General features: G+C 35.7%; 1 protein-coding gene across 7 annotated transcripts in view; it reads left to right on the top strand.

Moving 5' to 3' along the window:
- The window catches only part of CDC42BPA (CDC42 binding protein kinase alpha), a 323,215-nt gene that overhangs the window by 185,264 nt on the left and 123,281 nt on the right, over positions 1-14,670 (top strand). For all 7 annotated transcript variants that reach the window (XM_065875747.1, XM_065875718.1, XM_065875737.1 and 4 more), the window contains exon 11: positions 5,635-5,757. In XM_065875747.1, coding sequence (XP_065731819.1) covers positions 5,635-5,757 — 123 coding nt within the window. The remainder of the gene's footprint in view (positions 1-5,634; positions 5,758-14,670) is intronic.

Below are 14,670 nucleotides of genomic sequence, written 5' to 3' on the forward strand. Positions count from 1 at the left end.
CTTGTGTAGGTTCTTGCCCTTTTTTCCCATTAGGTCTTTACATGTCTTCTAAATAATTTTTATTTTTCCACTTCACAAACAATATAAGACCCTTATAACAGCCCTTTATGTTGTTGTTGTTTTATAGTTTACCTCTATCTGTGTTGTAAACCTTTCAATACATTTATTTTATTCTTGCTTTAAATACTTATTACTCATTAATTTTTAAAATATCTTTTTATTTACCCACAAATTTACTCTTTTTGTGTTCTTTATTTCTTTCTAGTGATCCATGTATCCATCCAGAATCATTTTTCTTTAGTCTGAAAAACTTCCTTTAGTGTTTCTTATGATTGTGTGTGTTATAACTAAATCTCTCCGTTTTTGTTTGCCTTAGATGTCTTTATTTTGCCTTCATTTCTGAAGAATATTTGCTGGGTTAGAATTCTAGCTTGTCAGTTTTTTCTTTCAATGCTCTATAGATATTATTTCATTGTTTTCTGACTTCCATTATATTTGAGAAGCCAGCCAGCTATTAATCTTGGTCTCTTGAATGTATCTTTTCTTCCTCCCCTCTGGTTGCTTTTAAGTATTTCTCCTTAACTTCACTTTCAGACAGTTTGGCTATGATCTACCTGGGTGTAGCTTTTTTCGTATTAATGTAAAATCCTGTTGGGGATTCACTGAGCTTCTGAAATCTTGATTGATATCTTTCATCAATTTTGGAAAGTTCTAAGCACAATCTCTGTAGATATTTCTTTTGCCCCATTCACTATCGCTTCTTCTTCTGGGACTCCAATTACATATATCTTAGACTGTGTCCCACATTCATTTTATGTTCAGTCCTGTTTCTTCCATTCTTAGGTTTTTTTGTGCTTAATTTGGATATTCTCTACTCACTTGCTTTCAGGTTCATTTGTCTTGTCGTCTGCTGTATCTGTTCTGATGTTAAGCCCATTCAATGAGTCTTAATTTCAAATATTGTCTCTTTTAGTTCAGGAATAATCATTTGATTCATTCTTATAGTTTTCCGTTCTGCATTGAAATTTCCCACTCTTTTGTCTTTTTTCCCCTATGTTTTCTTTAACATATTGATAATATTTATTTTAAAGTCTTGTCGGCTAATTTTAACACCTGAACCATCTGCGTGTGTCTCTCTTTCTGTTTTTTCTTCTGATTAGTGATCACACCTTCCTGCTTTTCCAAATGTCTCAATTTTTATTGTATGACAAATATCATGAATAAAAATAACATAGAGAATGATGTTATTATGTTATTTTCACTCCAGAGAGGGTTTTCCCTTTTTTTTTGGTCCAGTCAGGAATTGAACTAGGACAAGGCTGGGTTGCAGTTTTGATTAGATTCAACCTACTTCTGGTTTCAAATGTCATGAAGGAAAACTAGCTGGAACCTGGTTTGGACTTGCTCTATCAACTGTGAGAGATTTATTCTGACCTTCAGACTCTTACCCCATGCCACTTTCAAATTTGGCAAATGTCTAGATGGGCCATGTGTTTGAAATAGGCTCTTTTCCTCAAGCAAGACTTTGTCTCTGAAATACTTCAATACTGTAGGAGACTTTGGTCTGACTTTTAGAAGCTTCTTAACTTCCCATACAGTCTCCAGATACAGCAAATATACCATGAGGAAAATACCACTGCATATTTAGGGATCCTGAAGTTTCCAAATTGTTGCACCAGCCCACCCATTCTCCAGAATTTGTCATTTATTTTCCAGCGTACTATCCCTCAATTCATGTGCTCACAGAATTGGATAAGATTCTGAGGTGAGGTAAGAGGCAGCTGTCATGGCCTTTTCACCTTAGAATGGCTCATCCCTCTCTGGTGTATTTTACTTAGTTCTCTTTGCTTTCCCAGATACATGATGTTTGTAAAAATAAGTTTTTTTCAAATTATATAGTGTATTTTTACTTTTTGCAACAGGAGTGATAGAGCAATGACCTGTTACTTCCTACTCCATCCTATTCTGAATGAGAAGTTCCTATGTCCCAGGTTTTTTTGATGTTTTAAATTCTTTAATCTGTTCTTAGAGAGTGTCATTACATACAGTTGGTGTCATTTGCCCAAAACAAACCCAGAAAATACTAGATCGTTGCCTTTTGGTACTAACACCTGTTTCATTTCTTACAGTGGCATAGGTTAACATTTAAGCTGATTCATCTATTTGTTAGCTACTTGTTGAGCACCAGTTAGGCAGGAATTGTTCTGCACATGACTGGGGATATAATAATGAACAGAAAAAGAAAAAAATACCTGCCCTCTCAATGCTCACATTCCACTTTGAGGAAACAGATGATAAATCAAATACAAAGCAGGGTCATCAGCTGAGAATAAGGAAGGTAGAGAATGTGTTAGCTTTTTGGGATTTTTTTCCTATTAGATTTTTGACAAGAAAAAGAGAAGATGTGAAATGGTAAGTTTAGAGAAGAGAGAGGAGTGAATGGACTAGGGAAATATTTTAGGATTGCCAGTGTTGATTGAAAAAAATGCACAGTGTGTGAATTGTGAGTCAAGTTTTATTTGGGGTAAAATGAGGACTATAGCTTGGGAGACAGCATTTCAGGTAGCTCTGAGAAACTGCTCCGAAGAGGTAGGGGGGAAAGTATTATATACGATTTTAGTGAAGAGGGGTACATGCAGTGAAGCACACATTTTGGCAGAAGGTTGCTGCTAGTCACGAGGAGCAGATGTCATGGTTAATGATTTTAGTGCTTTTCTAGATGTGAGAAGATGCAAGAATTGGGCTCGTAAAATTTTGTCCTGAAAATATCTGTCCTGAAAATTATCTGGCAAATGCTCTGCCAGTGTTTCCCAGAGCACTGAGTGCCTCATTCTTGATCTCCACCCTGGTCTCCTTTCAGGGGGTGTTGAAGGTCAGCGGCTGCTAGAGGCAGATGGCAAGTGCCAATTTTTAGTTGGCATCAGGCATTGCCAAACTATTTAGACATGAATTTTGAATGGTTGGGCTTTCTTCCATCACTTTCAGCTATTAAGGTGAAAGCACGGAGTAGAAGGAGAGTAGGATTTAGGAAAGACTGGGGCCTTCTGGGCTAAGTACAGTGGAGGAGAGAAGAGCAAAGAAATCCAAGGTGTGTATGCAAAGCAGTAGTAGTGATGGACCAAGGAATCTAACCTGGATAAATAAGGAAGAAATGAGAAAAGGAAATAGTGTTAGGAACAGTGGATTGGCACTCTTGGTGGGAATGAAAAATTACTGAAGGGGTCCCTAGAGTAAGTTAAACTGTAAATATAAGAGATAGAGAGTATTTACTTGAAATCAGGATGTTGGAGGCTATATAGTTATTAATAATGACAGCATCTACAGTAGCATTTCTCAGTAGGTGAACTACAAGCATTTGGGGCAGGGTAATTCTTTGATGTGAGAGACTGTTTCACATTGGTCCCCAGACAGTAAAAGTCTGTAGCAGTCTCCTAGGAGCCCACCCCAACCTCCATTCCCCACCTCCCCACCCCCACACCCATGCACATTTCTAAGTAAGGTCAGAGCCACAGGTCTAGGGCATGACCAATAGATTTGGTGGTTGTGCTGGAGAGACGTCTACCAGCTAGGTTGTTTTAGGCGGCAAGTAATAGAATTCTTAAATAATACAGATTTCTTATCTCACTTAAGAAATCAGAAGTACACAGTTTATGTGCTCTTATCAGGGTTAGCTTCTCTGTGATTTTCTTGGCTTTTCCCTCATGATTCCACATTACTGTCAAAGTTCCAGACTTCATGACTTCACACATCCAAAGACCAAAAAAAAAAAAAAAAAGGAAGGTTCATTTCCTTTCATACATGTCTCACTTAATGGGACCTCTCAAGGTACCATTCATTCTAACTAGTTCACGTGCCTAATTCTTAACCAGTCCTGGCAATGTAGAATGAGATTGGCATGACTGATGGAAGCCATCTTCCTTTTGGCTGACCCTACCTTGCCTAAGCACACTGTAGCCTGATACCTGAATTTGGTGCACAGGCAGGAAGAGAGGGGTAGCTGCTGGGTAAACAGCCTCAACAGTGTCTGCATAAGGGGTTTGTGTGCCTGTGAAGCCAGTTGGATAGATCGCCTCTTTTGTTGTTAAAGTCACTAAAAATAATAATAAAAAGAGTTGTAATGGAAGGAAGGGCAGTGGATAACTGTAATAAACAGGTAATGGGTTATATGGTAGGTTCTTGTTGGTTATCCATTTTAAATATAGCAGTGGGTACATATCAGTCCCAAACTGTATTACACGGGGAGCTCTGCCTCATATTCTGTAGAAATTTAAGTGGGAAAAGAATTTGAAAAAGAATAGATACATGTATATGTATAACGGAATCACTTTGCTGTACGCCTGAAACTAACACAATGTTGTGAATGAACTATACTCCAATATAAAATAAAAAGTTAAAAAAAAAACCCAAGTAATGGGCATTTTAGCAGACCTGAGATTTATAGGGAGGACAGAGGTGACAAAGAGGAGGAAGGAAACCTATCCCACCTCCATACCCTGCAGTATGTGGGGTGTAGAAGGAAAAAAACTACTAATGTCCAGTGGATGTTTTAATTCTCCCCACTTTCTGCTCCCAACTTAGATGTCTTTAAAAAAAAGAAGGATATTCTTTTAAAAATAATAAATACAGAAAGTACCAGTTTTCAACATGTTTTGAACCGAAAGAAAATGTGTAAGAAATACTTACTGGATGTAGAAGATCATGATTGAATGCACAAGATGGTATATCTTACATCTTTAATTCAAATTAACAAATATTTATTGACCACCATGCATATGAATATCATGATACTGTCCTCTGTACAGATGATGAAGAGAAATGAGAAAATCTCCATCCTCTGAAGGTCACAGTCTCTTGGAGTTTTAAATATATATATAAATAATATAAATATATAAGTTATATAAAGCAATATATAAATAATATTAGTAATCTAAAGCGGTCAGTAAATGATTTGTACTAACAAAAAATTATGGTGAGGTAGAGATTTACAATTTGGGGTCCCTCTGTAAGCTAGCAGAGTAACTGTTTTAGGACCATTTCTTTTTTTTCCACATTTTTTAATGTGGTATCTGGGAATGAGCTTCACTAGATTTAATGTTTCTTTAGTACCTTGCATCTTCTAATTAGAACCACAAGTTAAATGAATAATCCCTATTTTAACTAAGTAGATGAGCCAAGTCATCAATAGGTGGGCCTCAGTGTTCATATATAAAATTTGGAAGGCCAGCACTTATACATATTCTATATTAACATCTCTAAACCTCTCTTCATACACCAGACTCAGTTTTTCATACATCATCTGACATACGTTGTTGGGTTATCACATGATGACATTTTATGCTAGGATGAAAGGGGGCTGAATAGTTGATTCACTGGCAGAATGTACCAACAGTATTTAAAACTGAAAACCTCACATATTAGAAGGTAGACTGTTTCCTACATATAATTTTAACAACATGCAATGGAGTTTTGTGGTTTAATTTTAATGTGTTTACATGCTTTTGTCAGTAGGTATATGCTTCGATCAGTACAATTAAATAAGGATTTCTCTAGAAAGAAATATATTGCTCTTAGTTTTTAAAATTTAGAGTATGAGCATATTTTTCATTCTTTCTTTTATTCTTTTTTTTTTTAAAGAGTCAACACAGACTGTCCAGGCTCTGCAGTATTCAACTGCTGATGGTCCCCTAACAGCAAGTAAAGATTTAGAAATCAAAAACTTAAAAGAAGAAATTGAAAAGCTAAGGAAACAACTAAGAGGTAAATTTCTGTGATTCATTATTAATTCTGTTTCGTAGATATTTTTAAATGTTTTATTCACGCACAAAACATTTATTGAGTACCTGTTATGTGTTACATGATGTGAGCTATGTGCCAGTGAGGGAAAAGCAAATAAAATGGTTCTGCTTTCAAGGAGTTCATGTTCTGGTCTTGGAAAAAGATAAACAAATAGTTTTTTGCAGTACATGTGAAAAGGCCAGAAGAAAAATAAACATAGGTACATAGTACACAGGAGGAGCACCTTACCCAGAATTAAGTGAAAAAAGATGACTTTTTGGAGGACCTATTCATTTGGGATATTTGTCTGGCAAAACATTTATATGAGTAGTTCATTTTTCAGTGTAGGTTAATTAAAATTAATTTTGAATTGTTGATATGCCTATTATATCCATTCATTTGTTTATTCCATTCATTCAACAAATATTTATTGAGTAGCTACTAGGTGTTGTTTTATGCTCTTGGGATGCAGTACTAAACAAAATGATAAAAATCTTTGTCCTTGCTGGGGTGGAGGGCAAACAACAGACATTAAACAATAACTATGTAACTTTGTAAATGATACAGTATGTTAGAAGGTGATAAGTGCTTAAAAATAGAAAAGATTTAGGAGAATGGGTCAAAAGTGTAAGATGAGGTGTTTTATAATTTTAAATAGTGTGATCCATGTGAGAAAAATATTGAAGGAGTTAAGGGGCCTAGCCATGCAGTTAAATGGGAAACACATGTTACAAGCAGACGGATCAGCCAGTGCAAAGGCCCTACTGTCAAAATGTGCCTCATGAGTTCAAATAAAACATAAAAGGACAGCAAGGCTAGAGCAGAATGAGCAAGCAGGTGGAATGGATGGACATGAGGGTAGAGAAATAAACAGATGGAGAGGGCTCATTGCCTGATCAGTGGAGTCTTACTGACTGTTAGGTCTTTGGTTTGTTCTGTGGGTGAAATGGGAGCCTTCTGCAGGGTTTAGAGGCATCACATGATCTCAGTAAGTGTAAGGGGAGAGAGAGAGAGAAGGTACTATTTTAGCTAGAATAGTCAGACCTCTCTAGAAAAGTAGTTTTAGGCCAAAATGAGTGAAGAAAAGAAGGATCTAACCCAGTGTCTTTTACAAAAAGTATTATTTAAAATGCAATATTAAGGCACATGGAGATTTTAAATTTGAGCATGATTTATGCTGTTCTGTTTTTTAAGTGGCTGTCCTCCTAATAAACATCTCTTTATCAAATTTCTGTAGCTTTATCTTTTTAAAACTAAGTTAGATTAGGAATATGATAGGTAGAATCATTTACTTTGCTTTGATATCAACACTAAAACATTATCAGTGGCACTGAATGTATTTGAGTTTTTTGGCACTAAAAAAGCAGTGAGACACAAGACACAACTAGGATGTTTAGTGATCCATATCACTTCAAAGAAGTGATATGGATTCGGAAAAACCTATTTACATAAGTCTATCTCACTTATATGTTCTAGGAGGGATTTTTGGTTTTTCGTTTTGTTTGTTTGTTCTTAAGATTCCTTGGGATTTTCTGTGCTGACCATCATGCATCTGCAAATAGGAACAGTTTTCTTTTGCCCTTTCTGATCTGGATGTTTTGGGTTTTTTCCCCCTTATTTCACTGGCTAGAACTTGCAGTACTTCATTGAAGAAGAGTGTTGAGAACAGACATCCTGGTTTTCTTTCCTATCTTAGAGGGAAAGTATTAAGTCTTTCACCTTTAATTGTAAGATTAACTGTAGGCCTTTTATAGATACTCTCATCAATTTAGAAGCTCTCCTCTATTTCTGTGTTTCTAAGGGTTTTATCATGAATGGGTTTGAATTTTGTCAAATATTTTTTCTGCACTGATTGATATGAACATGTGTGTTTTGTTTTTTCTTTAGTTAACCTGTTAATATGGTGGATTAAATTGGTTGATTTTGAAATATTGAATCATTGGAATATGCACATGCCTGGTCATGGTGTATAATTAGTTTTATATATTAATTCTATTTCCACTGTTTTGTTCAGGAATTTTTACTCTGTATACATGAGAGATACTCATCTTTGTTGTATTTTTCTTTTTTTTTTTTTATACTGCCTTTGCCTGGGTTTTTAGTTTGTTTTCTTCTTTTGTTTTTTGGCTTTTTAATGAGATATGATTGACACGTAACATTATCTTAGTTTCAGGTGTACAACATAATGATTCAATATTTGTATATATTGTGAAATAGTCACCTTAGTAAGATTAGTTAACTTCCATCACTGCATATAGTCATATTCTTTTTTCTCGTGATGAGGACTTGTAAGATCTATTCTCTTAGCAACTTTCAAATATACAATACAGTATTATTAACTGTAATAATAGCACCACGTTGTACATTACATCCCCAGTATTTATTTATTATATAACTGGAAGTTTGTACCTTTTGACCATCTTTCCTTCTTTAACCCACCCTGCACCCCCGTCTCTTGCAACCACCAGTCTTCTCTATATCTGTGAGTTCAGTTTGTTGTTATTGTTGTTTTTGTTTTAGATTCCACGTGTAAGTGAGATCTTACTGTATTTGTCTTTCTCTGTCTGATTTATTTCACTTAGCACAGTGCCCTCAAGATCCAATCCATATTGTCACATATGGCAAGATTTATTTTTGTGGCTGAAAAGTATTCTATTGTATATATACAATTCCAGAAGTGGAATTTCTGGATCATATGGTAGTTCTATTTTTAATTTTTTGAGGACTCTCCATACTGTTTTCCATAGTAGCTGCACCAATTTACATTCTCACTAATAGTACACAAGGGTTCCCTTTTTACCACATCTTTGCCAACACTTTTTATTTCTTATCTTTGGAATGAAAACCATTTTAACAGGTGCAAGATAATGTTTCATTTTGGTTTTGATCTACATTTCCTTGATAATTAGTGATGTTGAGCACCTTTTCATGTTGGCCATTTATATGTCTTCTTTAGAAAAATGTCTTTTCAGCTCCTCTGCCCATTTTTTAATAGGATTGTTTGTTTCTTTGCCATTGAGTTTATGAGTTCTTTGTACATTTTCTGTATCAACTTGTTGATCTTAAAAGTAAAAGTCAGTTATTTTACCAGAAAAAATGGGTTTATTTGGGAATAGCAGAGAATTGCAGTTTGGAACAAGCAAGCCATGGCAAAAATCATAGGCAAGTTTAACAAACAAAGTGAGGAACATTTTATAGAGAAAAATGAGGAAGTCAGGAAAGGTTGTTTTGAATGGAAGTCCTTTGGAGAAAAGTGAGAGTTCAGGGTGAAGATGGTTTCTCATTGGCTTAGTTCCTGGGGTAGTTGATTTCTTATAGGAGATGTGATGTACTGTCTTTCCTGTTGGGGCCTGTAATTGATGATTCCATTCTTGGAACTGTAATTGACAGTTCTTCCTGTAATTGATGAAGAGAGTTACTGTGTGAGAGTTCCCCCTTCTGGCCCTCCAACTCCATTTTAGTGAGACTTCCCTTTATTAACTTTCACAAACACCTTGTCAAATATTTGTTGATTTGCAAACATTTTCTCCCTTTCCATATGTTGCTTTTTAATTTTGTCTATGGTTTCCTCTGCTGTGCAGAAGCTTTTTAATTTGATGTAGTCCCATTTGTTGATTTTTGCTTTTGGCTGTGGTATCAGTGTAATGCTGGGCTCATAAAATGAGTTTGAGAGTATTCCCTCTTTTATTTTTTGAAAGAGTTTGAGAAGGATTGATATAAATATCCTTATTATTTTTTTTAGTTGCTTGAAGTGTAAAGTTAGGTGTCTGAGGGTTGTTTTTCTTTGTTTTGTTTTGTTTTGTTTTTTTACCGTAGGTGTTTATTGCCATGAACTTCCTTCTTAGAACTGCTTTTGCTGCATTCCAAAAGTTTTGGTATATTTTTTCCATTTTTGTTTGTTTCAAGATTTTTTTGAAATTTCCCTTTTAATTTCTTTTTGACGGCTGGTTACTAATGTGTTAATTTCCACATTTCTGTGAATTTTTCCAGTCTTTCCCGTTATTGGTTTCTAGTGTTATACCTTTGTGGTTGGAAAAGATCCTTGGTATGATTTCATTCTTTCTAAATTTGTTAAGACTTGTTTTGTAACCTAACTTGATGTATCCTGAAGAATGTTCCATGTGTGTTTGAGAAGAATGTATATTGTGCTGCTGTTGGATGGAATGTTTTGTATATATCTGTTAGATCCATCTGCTCTGAAGTATAGGTTATGTCCAATGTTTCCTTATCAATTTTCTGTCTAGATAATGTATCCATTGTTGAAAGTATAATATTGAAGTCCCTTACTATTATTGTGTTGTTGTCTATTTCTCTTTTCAGATATGTTGTATTTACTTAATATTATTTAGGCACTACAATGTTGGGGTCATAAAAATTTTTAATAGTTATATCCTCTTGATGAATTGACCCCTTTATTATTATATAATAAACTTTTTTTTTGTCTCTTGTTCTTATTTTTGACTTAACCTCTCTTCTGTCTGATAAAAGTGTAGCTACCCTTATTCTCTTTTGGTTTCCATTTGTATGGAATATCTTTTTCCATCCCTTGATTTTGAGCCTATGTGTGTCCTTAAAGCTGAAGTGGGTCTTATAGGCAGCATATAATTGGGTATTGTTTTTTTAATCCATTCAGCCACCTGAGGTCTTTATTGGAAAATTTAATCCATTTATATTTAAAATAATTATTGAGTAGGTATGGATTTACTAATGTCATCTTATTGTTTTCTGGCTATTTTATAGTTCCTTTGTTCATTTCTTCCTCTCTTCCTCTCATCAATTTGTGAATTGATGATTTTCCTTAGTGGTGCTTTGATTTCCTTCTCTTTCATGTTATCTACCGAAGGTTTTTGCTTTGTGGTCACTGTGAGGCATATATAAAATATAACAGTCTATTTTATGTTGATGACAATTGTTTATTCTTCCTGTTTATTATATAATTGTTTCAATTATTTCCTCTTCAGATGTTTTAGAAGCACATCAGACAAGGTTATAATGTTTCCTTAAACCATGAAGTATAATTTAGAAAGCTTAAGGGGGGAAAAAAGTTCTATTCTACTTACCCATATTTTTACATGATGCTCTTTCTTCCTTCCTGATATTACTGAGTTCCTTGTTTTGTTGTTTGCTTTGTGTTTAGAGAACTTACTTGAGCCACTTTTAAAAGGTAGGTCTGCTACCAACAAATTCTCTTCATTTTTCTTCATCTGAGAATGTCCTGATTTTCCCTTTATTCCTAAAGAATATTATGCTGGACATAGGAGCCTGGATTGATAGTTCTTCTGTTTTAGCATCTGAAAAATACTGTGCTGCTTCCTTTAAGTTTCATGTTTTCTGAGGTGAAATTCACTGCCATTCTGAGTATTTTTTTCCCCTATGCAAGAAGTTTTCTCTGGCTGCTTGCAAGTTTTTTCTGTAGTATTCTGATGTTTAATGGTGTGTTTTGGCATGGATTTCTTTGGGTTTATTCTGTTTGGTGTTTGTTCATCTTCTTGAATCTGTCAGTCTATGAGTCTTGGCCATATTTTGGAATTTTTTTAGACCCTATTTTTCTAAGTACTTTTACAGACCTGCCTATTTTCTCTTCTCTGGGACTCTGATGATGTGAGTGTAAGATCTTTTGTAAATCATCACACAAGTCCCTGAGGCTCTGTTCATTTTTGTTTCCATTCTGTTTTTTCTTTCCTGTTATTCAGATTGGTTAATTTCTATTGTTATACCTTCCAGTTCACTGATCTCTCTGATCCCTCCTTTGTGCTGCTGAATCTATCTACCAATATTTTTATTTTATTAATTTATAAAATTCCCATTTTGTTCTTTGTTAATCTTCCGTTTCTTTGCTGAGACTTTCTGTATCTTTGCTCAGGTCTTCTACTTATTCATTTGTTTCTACTATGTTTATAATTGCTCATTGAAGCATTTTTATTATAGCTGTGTTAATATCTTGTCAGATTATTCTGACATCTCTGTTATTTTGGTGTCAGCATCTATTGATTTTCTTTGCTCATTCAAGTTGAGATTTTTCTAGTTCTTGGTAGGATGAGTGATTTTTGATGAATGACTCTGGATCTTATTTAAACCTTCCATTTTAGCTGGTTTTTCCTGACACCATTCCAGCAGTGGGAAGGGGATTGCCATCTCCTTACTGCCAGGTTGAGGTAGAAATCCAGTTTCCCCACTTGACCTCCCTTGACACCCAAGGAAGGGCTCCTTGTTATTCTTAGAAGGGAATGAGAGTTCCAGCCCCCTGACTGGTTTCCACTGACACTGTGACAGGGGTGGCCTTATTACTGCTGGGCAATGGTGAAAGTTCTTACTCTTTTCTGATACCACCCCAATGGGGAGAAGGGGGAGATCCTCATTAATGCTGGGTGGAGATGGAAGTCCTGGTTCCCCATGTGGTCTCCACTGACACTGTGTGTGGGAAGGGGCTTGTTACCAGCCAAGGGGGTTGAAAATCCTGGACCCCCTTCTCTAATTACCCTTGCGGTGTGTTTGGGCACTTCATTAAAACCTCATGTGATTGGAAATCTAGTTCCTCACTTGTCTTTCACTGACACAGGTGGTCATCAGGCCACAGTGTTTTCTGTGGTGTTTAACTTGAGCAGAGTGGTTATTTTCTAAAACTTTTCTGTCTTGCTAGTTTGCCCTCTTCTTGGTTCTTTGGCTAGAAAGAGTAGCCTTGTTCAAGCTTTTGTTCTCTGCTTCTGTTGGCATTTCTGCGTTGCTGGCTTCTTCAGCTCTAAGTCTGTGAAATAAGAACCAAAAAGAAAACCCAGAGAACTTACAGTAGTTTCAATGTTCCTGACACACTGTGTCAGATTCCATTGTCCCTGGCCAGTCATCCTTTTTCTCTCCAATTTCAGACTTCTTAGTTTATTTTACGTATAATGTCCAGCTTTTAAAATATAAATCTGATCCCATCACAGCTTCAACATACATACTTAAATGTTTTCAGAGGATCCCCGTTGCCTCTGGGATAAAATTAAAATTTCTCAATTCTAATTACAGGGTCCTTCATTATCTTGTATGTATTTTCCTCTCTAGGTTTGTCTTTTGTTACTACTCCCTCACCCACTGATCCCAGCCATGGTGAACTACTTTTAGTTTCACCTAATCACCTCCAGGTTTTACACATATTTGGTTGTTGTTTTTTTATGTAGTCTTCTTTTTTTTCACCCCCAGTTCATTCATTTTTTTCATCCATCCATCTGTCCATCCATCCATCTATCTATCCATTCATCTATCCGTCTAAACATCTATTTCTTTCTTTCTTTCTTTTTGCTTGTTTGTTTGCTGGAAACACTCTTCACCTGGTAAATTTTTACTTCTCTATAAAACTTTTCACCACTGACACATTTTTAAAATTTTATGTTGCTTTACTTCCCTTGCCTTACCACTAGACTATAAGCTCCTTGAAAACAGGGGCTTTGAGTATTTTATTCATTGATATATCGAAGTGCCTATAATGATGCTTGCCACATAAAAACCCCTAAATCAGTATTTGTTGATGAATGAGTGAATGAACGACTAAATGAAACCTCAGTCTTGGAAATCTCTGACCACTTCCTAATGTATCTTCCTACATTGTATCTTTACAGGCAATCCCCAACACACTCACATCCCTTACATACAAATAAATGGTCCCTGGCGTCACCCGAATTGGGGAAATTGATTACCATTAAATTATTGGTTGAAATGCCCTTCCTTTACTTTATTCCTACCTTCTCCCTAAAGTCAGTGCTTATAGGAGTACTCATTATTTTTTATCATTTCCCAGAGGTGGAATAGAATCAGTGAAAATAATGTTGTAAGAAAGGCTATATCCCTCTTTTTAGTATTCTTCCTTCGCAAGCACCGTTTTCTTGGTCACGTGTTAGTCCCAGTGATACTCTAGATTTTATTCCATCTCCTCAATATCATTCATTAATTCATTTTTTAATCTTTTTTTTTACATCTTTATTGGAGTATAATTGCTTTACAATGGTGTGTTAGTTTCTGCTTTATAACAAAGTGAATCAGTTATACATATACATATGTTCCCATATCTCTTCCCTCTTGCGTCTCCCTCCCTCCCACCCTCCCTATCCCACCCCTCTAGGTGGTCACAAAGCACCAAGTTGATCTCCCTGTGCTATGTGGCTGCTTCCCACTAGCTATCTATTTTACATTTGGTAGTGTATATATGTCCATGCCACTCTCTCACTTTGTCACAGCTTACCCTTCCCCCTCCCCATATCCTCAAGTCCATTCTCTAGTAGGTCTGTACATAATATTAAAATCATCATTTTAACCATTTTTCAATGTACAGTTCAGTGACGCTAAGCACATTCACAATGCTGTACAACCATCTCCACCATCCATCTCTACTTTACCCATTAAACAATAACTCATATTCCTCCCACCCACTAGTCCCTGGCATCCACCATGCTACTTTATGTTTCTTAGAATCTGACTACTCTAGGAACTTCATATAAATGGAATCATAAAATATCTGTCCTTTTGTGACTGACTTATTTCGCTTAGCATAGTGTATTCAAGGTTCATCCATGTTATAGCATGTGTCAGAATTTCCTACCTTTATACAATATTCCTCGGTATGTATATACCATATTTTGTTTATACATTTATTTATAAATGGACTCTTGGGTTGCTTCCACCTTTTGTTTATTGTGAATAATAATGCTGCTCTGAACATGACTGTACAAATATCTGTTCAAGTCCCTGCTTTCTCTTCTTTTTGGGTGTATAATAAGAAGTGGAATTCCCGAATTATATGGTAATTCTGTGTTTAATTGTTTAGGAATTGCATACAGTACCTCAAGGGTTATGGTTTGCACCTCTGTGTACTGTCTGTGTCCCTCCAACTCTACACTGAAACCACCCTTTCTCTGTCTC

Source organism: Phocoena phocoena, chromosome 1 (assembly GCF_963924675.1).
Source record: "Phocoena phocoena chromosome 1, mPhoPho1.1, whole genome shotgun sequence".
NCBI lineage: Eukaryota > Metazoa > Chordata > Mammalia > Artiodactyla > Phocoenidae > Phocoena > Phocoena phocoena.